The sequence below is a fragment of the Acyrthosiphon pisum genome, chromosome X (genome assembly GCF_005508785.2).
Source record: "Acyrthosiphon pisum isolate AL4f chromosome X, pea_aphid_22Mar2018_4r6ur, whole genome shotgun sequence".
Classification (NCBI taxonomy): Eukaryota; Metazoa; Arthropoda; class Insecta; order Hemiptera; family Aphididae; genus Acyrthosiphon; species Acyrthosiphon pisum.
The window spans coordinates 112,257,256-112,264,852 of NC_042493.1; the positions used below are offsets into that span (position 1 = coordinate 112,257,256).

The window sequence follows — 7,597 nt, forward strand, 5'->3', positions numbered from 1 at the left end:
AATAACTCTCAATATTTTTCATGAAAAAATCCCGTGTGATTCAGTTAATTCGTTATAAATTATTTAGTACTGTTCATACTGTAACCAAACATTTTTAAGAAAACTGGCTATATTATAGTGTTTAATATAACTCATCTGTTATGAATCAAATGATTAATAAATTAATAAATGTATATGTAACAAACGTACCACTATACCGGTGCGTCTGTAAAATAAATAAAAACGATGTGACGGTAATTTAAATACAAATTTTAAATGTAACGAGTAACGTAATTATATTGGGTACCTACTTTAAAAAGTAATTAACCCAACAATAAATTTAAATGATTTTATGTTATTAATTATAATTCTTATAAGTTTCATATTATTAAATTTTTTATTATCGTATACGTGACCCCCTATAGATTCTCTAATCTCTAATAAATTTAATAAACAATACATATACATGCAGGATGCCGGTATATCAATAATAAGACGATAAAAACATAGTGTTTACCTTTGAACTGTTTACATATAATATATATAATATATATATAATATACATATAATATAGATTGAAATATTAATTAATTTATATATATTATATTATTATATTATGTGATTTATCCTAAAATGTGTTTATTTATATGTTTTTAAAATATTTATGTCATTTATTTTTTGAAGTTTTCGTATACGTTAGTAACTATCTACATCTTTTTTTTTCTTTGTTAATTAATTCTTTCACTTCTACACAACAACTGTGAATTACTTTTTTAACCTTTATATGTTATGCCTACGGATTCAAAACAATTCCTTTCAAATGTAATGATATAATTAATACTAAAGGAATATTATAACATAATATAAAATATATTGTTTTTGGAACTAGATAAAATGTGTGTATAATGTATATTTTGATTTTCAGTTTTATTTATCTTGTAACGAGGTTTTAATCTGTTTAATAAGGAACTATGTTATTTATCTTGAAATTGTTTTATTCAAACATTTTAAAAATATTTATGTAATTTATTTTTTTAAGTATTCGTATACGTTAGTAATTATCTACATAATTGTTTTTTCTTTGTTAATTAACTATTTCACTGCAACGTATATATGCGTCCAAGGTAATAATAGCGACTCATCTATGATAATGGACGGGTATATGCGTCCTATCATTTAAAAATTAACAATTTATGTTTTAATTAATGTGATGACATGGTCATATGGTAAATTATTATACAAATTCAAAGAAACTCTAAAAAATCTAAAACCTACTAAAAAAAATACAAAACAAAATTTTAATTTAATTTTAATTTAAAAACAGTTATTAGGTATACCTAAATTATTAGTATTATTCAGTGTTCGGGACGTTAACTAAAAAATTTAATTCATTCACATTGACGTTCAGTGCTTAAAAAAGGAACTTGTTCATATTCTTTGAAAATTACAATGTGGTCGTTCATTTTATTTTTTTTATTTTATTTGTACGAATCGTTCAAATACTAATACAAAATAATATTACTGTTATCTTATGTCGAGGCGTACCCGCTGGAATTTCAAGTATTTTTTATTTTTATAACTTGTCATAAAATAAATAAAATACTATACTCAATAGGAATATTATAATAGATAAATTGTATTTTGTAATATTATCTATTTTTAATCAATAAGTAGTAAATTAATTTGAACGTCACAAAAGTCGTCCAAATTCATTAAATATATATAAACGCCGTCCATGTTTACGTTTTATTTGAAAAAAAAATGAGGGACGTTCGCCCGTTCATAATCAATTAATACAGTAGAACTTCCATATAATGGTCACCGAAGGGACTGTAAATAATGACCACTATTTAGAGGTGCCGTCCTACAGAGATAAGATAGCACTAGGATAACTTTCGGCGGGTCCAAAAAAATTGACCGTTACATAGAGGTGACCGTTTTACTGTATTATATTATTGACAATTTAAAAACGAACCTGAACGTGCGTTCATGAACGACATTCTTTTCAAACACTGACATTATTAGTATTTATTATTTATTAGTCGTTACATGGACTGACTTAGTAAAGTCCAACTTTTGAAATGAAAACGTAATGTAACGTGGTACAAATATTACATTGGGTAACGACGTGCTTTTAATTTAAATAAAAATATTGAATGCATCAAGTGCCTAACGAAATTGTAATACTTTGAAAAGTAATTTGCCCAAATATGCATCTAATTGATTTTTCCACCACAAAAATAATTCTTATAAATTTCATATTATTAAATTGTTTATTATCGTAACCCACTGTAGTTTTACAAATCTCAAATTATTTTAATTCAAAAATGATACATACACTGCGTATATACAGCTGTATAGGTACCAATTATAAGACGATAAAAACAGTGTTTACCTTTAAAGTCGGTGAATAACACGTTGACAAAAAAAAAAAATGATATCTATAGTACTATAATAGGAATATTAGGTATATAGAAAAATTATATTATGTAACATAATGAATGACGAATAGACAAGGAATGTAAAAATATTTTTGAATTATACGTACATATAGTTAGTTAAAACTTAATCTTACAGCATTAATTTTAAATAATTGTTATATAATTTTAAATTATCAAATACAATATTTTTTTAAAAATAAAATGTTACCGTTGATTTTATAATTTTAGATAATTTATAAAACTAAATGTTTCTAGCTTATTCAATCATTGATACCACAAACTTGAAAAGTTGTAACTATTGTGGGTAAGCCATCTATGAACATTTAATTTTTTTTTATCAAAAAAGTAAAAACTTGGTTTACACTACAGTATTGCACTTGGTCCCACCTTTACATCTCATAATCTATAAAAGCAACGTTCTTAGTTCTGACTTTGAATTGAGTGTAATAAAAATCACCGTGTAAAAAAATAAATGTTTTTATTTTTAATTTAAAAACAGTTTATTTTGCAATATTTCATACTGCAACGTAATGATTGAGGTTGGGATTGTAATACAATTTATATTGTTTTTAAAATCTACACGATACTCGTTTTATAGTTTTATAACTTACCTACATTGAATTTTTTGAGCATTTTAAATTTTTTTCTAAATTTAAATTTAAAATTTAATTTTTTAAATTTGCTCATGTTTTTACATGATTTTTATAATAGATATATGATTTAAAGCTTAAACCTATAGGTACAAAAAAAAAGTTGATTTTTAGATTAAATAAGTGTCCAAATGATATGTTCTGTCTGTAAAACTTTTATACAATCATATAAAAGCTTAAAATGTATATTAGAATTTATATCTTTAATATTAAAAATAAAAATAATTAAGTGCACTATTTAGAATTGTTGGGGTATTTTTTAGTTTTTTAGAACATTAAAATCATCAATAATAATAAATGATAATTAACCCTGAAAAAGCCAAGGGTGGGGGACACTGCCACTACTTGCCCCCCTATGGACGCCCTTGCAAATTCATTAAATATATAAACGTAGCTCACGTTTACGTTCTATTTGAGAAAAGAATGCACACGCAGCATCGCCTAATAATTAAGTCCTAATTTATCGATGACATATTATGCCTTAACTGATTTGTTAGATGTGGGCCCACCGTAATGTACTGCATCCAGAATTTACTGTTAAAAACATAAAAAATAAATTATTATACATATTAACACATAGCATTACCTTTATAATATTATGTAGGTCCTTTGATTTGCATTTGATGGTTAAATATAAAAAAATGTGGTATAATGGAGGGCCATGAGGTATGATGTCATAGTCATACTTGTTAAATATTTAAATATTAATATTTAAATACTAGTATTTAAATACTTTTTCTGTATTTTAAATACATTTTAAATACTTTTAGACAGAAGTATTTCAAGTATATTTCAAATACATATTATTATATTTTGTATTTAAAAATATTAAATACAAAATGTTCAAACAAGATATTATTTTATTATTTACTATTTAGTTTCGTTTATCGATTATGAAGAAATTGCTTATCGTCGATGAAAAGACATGACGATTGTAAATGTTGTTATCGACAAACAAAGATATTACGGGAAAAATAATATTTCCCGTATATCATATATCTATTGACTATTTGGCTATTTATAGTTCATAGTATCATAGCACGGCGACACCCCGAATCACAGTATCCCACATACACACACACACACACACACACACACACACCGTCACTCCGCACTCGTTATTTGTTAATCGTCCAGTCACTATAAGACACTATAGTTGTCAATCGTTGTAATATTATTGTTTGCACACTGCCGTGAGTCCTGACTATATAGAATTGTTTTAAAATACGCAGTATATTTTTAATTTTTATATTAAAGACTTAACTAGTATGGAAAATGAACTAATTCTTCCGTGGAATATTTATAATATTCATTTTAAAGTTATTAAAATAATAAATAGTTGCGAGTTGTACACTACGTACGAAGTATCTTGCAAACATTGTATTTGTTCAAAGACGCGTACTGCTGATTCACGTGCCCCATCAAATCTTCGCAAGCATTTGAAAGTAAGTACCTAATGGATAATTCTAAATTCATATTTTTTATTACTAGGCAATTTTAACAATTGTCCTGTGTGCCTTCTTAGTCCTTAGATACTATAATCGTACAAATTCAGTCAAATTGTATAAAAAATTAAAAGAAAAGATCAGATAAAAAAATTACCTAGTACCATCTATATTTATTATTTTTACCTAAATGTTCTAAAATTTATAGGATAAACATAGTAATGTCAAGTCTGTTAGAGAATTACTAGCTCCTTCTACTACTGTTTCAATAGATGTTAAAAGAAAAGTCAACACTGAAATTAATGATAATTCTGATGTAAAAAAAATCAAAAATTTAAATACTGTTCAGATGTCAATACTTAATTGTTCAAATCGTAAAAGTTTGACTTCTCAAGGTACAGTTGATTTAGTATAATAAATAATAATATAATATATTAATATAATATATTAATATAGTAATAGTATGTACGTGTATTTCTATATTAGTAAGACTTAGATATTACTTACCTAACTTAAATTGTATTTTACAGAAGACCTTGATCAAATGATCTTAGACGTCATAATAAATGCACATTTACCATTCAATTTGGTTTCTCATGAAAGTTTTAAAACAATTATTTCCAAAGGCTATCCTGGAAGAACTGTATTATGTCGCCAGACTTTAATGAAACGTATAGATAATAGCTATAAAGTTGCCTTTGATAAATTAAAGAACAAGTTGAATTTGGTTGAATTTGTATCAACGACAGCCGATGCTTGGTCTACATTTAAAAGGTAATTCTAATACATTTAATTTGATATATTATGGGCCAATACACGTTTATGATTGTATGATTGTATTATTTTTATATTTGTATTACTAATTACTGATACATAATTTTATTTATTTCTAAATAGATCATACTTAGGAATTACTGTTCACTGGATCGATACAGAAACATTTGAACGCCAATCTTATTTGCTATCTATAAAACCTTTGAAAGGTAAACATACTTATGATGTACTGGCTAGAGCAATGGAGTCAGTATATACTGTTTTTGACATAAATGATAAAATAGTGTACTCAACAACAGACAATGGATCAAATTTTGTCAAGAGTTTTAAGTAAGATTGAATTAAATTTTTATATAATTTATTTATTAGGACTATTAGCTACATAGTTAATAACAGTCTTTATTGGAGTAAACTATATTAGGTATATCCTTTTTCAGAGTTTATGGTCAAAAAAATGATGTTGATTTACCAATTGAAAATAATATCACTCTTTTATCTGATAGTGAAGAATCGGACGATTTTGATATAAGTGATGAAAATACAGATGGTACAGCTTATGTAAATATTGCAGACCTATTTGATGAAGCAGAAGATATAGATTATATTCTACCCAAGCATCATAGATGTGCTGCGCATACTTTGAATCTAATTGCAACCAATGTAAGAACTAACATTTTTATATTAATGTATATCTAGCAAATAGCAATTTAAATTTTAAACTGAATGACTTATCTTTTACTTTCAGGACATAGAAAAAGAGTTGGCTTCTGTAAAAAGTAAATCTTCAACACTATGGACCTACAAACAGCAATGTAGAGCTACTTTTGCTAAAGCTAATAATCTATGGAACAAACAAAACCGCTCTACTCAAGTTGCAGACAGTATTAAAGAATGTTTTGGTGTGTATCTAGTGACACCAAATGAAACCAGATGGAATTGCACTTATGATTCCATTACCTTTTTATTGAATCATATTAAAGTGAATTTTTCAAAATCTGTTAGATTGTGTGACTCAATTGGTGTTGTGCGTTTTAAAAAAGAAGATATTGATTTTATGGAAGATTATGTAACTATCATGGAACCTCTAGCAGCTGCCCTCGATATTCTACAGGGTGAAAAAAACATGTATTTTGGTTTTTTACTGCCTACTATTTCTATATTGTTATCAAAATATGATGATTTGCTTACAAAAAAGAGATTAAATTATTGTGCAACATTAATTAATATTATCAAAACAAGCATTGAAACACGCTTTCGAAAAGAACAAGCAGATAAGTTTTTAGTTATTGCTGCTTTATCTCATCCATATTTTAAGACATTGTGGATAAATAATAATATAATCAAAGATTTGGCTGTTGCTAACTTCAAAGAAGCTGTTTTAAAAAAATCAAAGTCTGAAGGTATTGAGACATCTAACATAAATGATGAAAATACTAATAAACATGGTGATGAAACATCTTCATTTTTTTCTTGGTCCAAAATTCATTCAAATTCCAATATTTCCATTGAAAATGAAATATCAAGTTTTTTGAATAAGAGCCCTACGAAGAATTTATTGGTTTTAGAAGACACACCCAACATTAAAAAAGTTTTTATAGAACACAACACTCCGTTACCAAGTAGTGCTTCCGTTGAAAGAATTTTTAGTGTAAGCAACGCTATACTCACAAAACGTAGAGGGAGAATAACTGACGACCATTTTGAAAAGGTTATGTTTCTTAAATGTAATAAATTTTAAAATACAATTTTTTATTAATAAAGTAATTCTATATAAACCTACAATAGTCTTCTATGTTCAATACACATTATTACATTAAACAAATAATTAGTTTTAAGAATTAAGAATCAGAAAATAATAAAGTTTAAAAAAATGTATTTAAAAATATTTGAAATACTTTTTGAATATATTTGTATTTGTATTTAAATATTTATTAGCAAAGGTATTTAAATAAATATTTAAATACTTTTTAATTGAAGTAGTTAAATACCTATTTGAAATACTTTTAAAAAGTATTTTTAACAACATTGCCCCTCTCGTGTCGACCACGTTCATAGCGAGTTTGCACCGAACTTTTTTGTAGTAATAAGTTTAATTAAACATTTCACTATTTTGTGAATGGTCGGATTATTGGTCGGATACATCATTACGATCAAAAAGCAAAGTGAATTTTATGCAGACGACCGCGACGTGGAAAACAAAACTCACGGCGAAGAGCCGGCGGCCGCACAGCAAATAATTAAATACCGCACTCGGAAAACCTGCCCTAACTCGGTACAAACACTCGACATGGCGAACGTAAACGAATTC

At 26.3% G+C, this 7,597-nt stretch overlaps 1 protein-coding gene across 2 annotated transcripts; it reads left to right on the forward strand.

Moving 5' to 3' along the window:
• Positions 1-3,888: 3,888 nt before the first annotated feature.
• On the forward strand, positions 3,889-7,152 carry LOC100570857. 2 transcript variants are annotated; one of them, XM_016806155.2, is made up of 7 exons: positions 3,893-4,515; positions 4,724-4,910; positions 5,046-5,289; positions 5,413-5,619; positions 5,727-5,949; positions 6,035-6,188; positions 6,292-6,487. In XM_016806155.2, the coding sequence occupies exons 1-7, from the start codon at positions 4,339-4,341 to the stop codon at positions 6,357-6,359; spliced, it is 1,260 nt and encodes a 419-aa protein (XP_016661644.1). In that variant the 5' UTR covers positions 3,893-4,338; the 3' UTR covers positions 6,360-6,487. The 2 variants fall into 2 exon arrangements, with proteins under 2 accessions (XP_029348086.1, XP_016661644.1); XM_029492226.1 differs by having other exon boundaries at positions 3,889-4,515; positions 6,035-7,152.
• Positions 7,153-7,597: the final 445 nt, after the last annotated feature.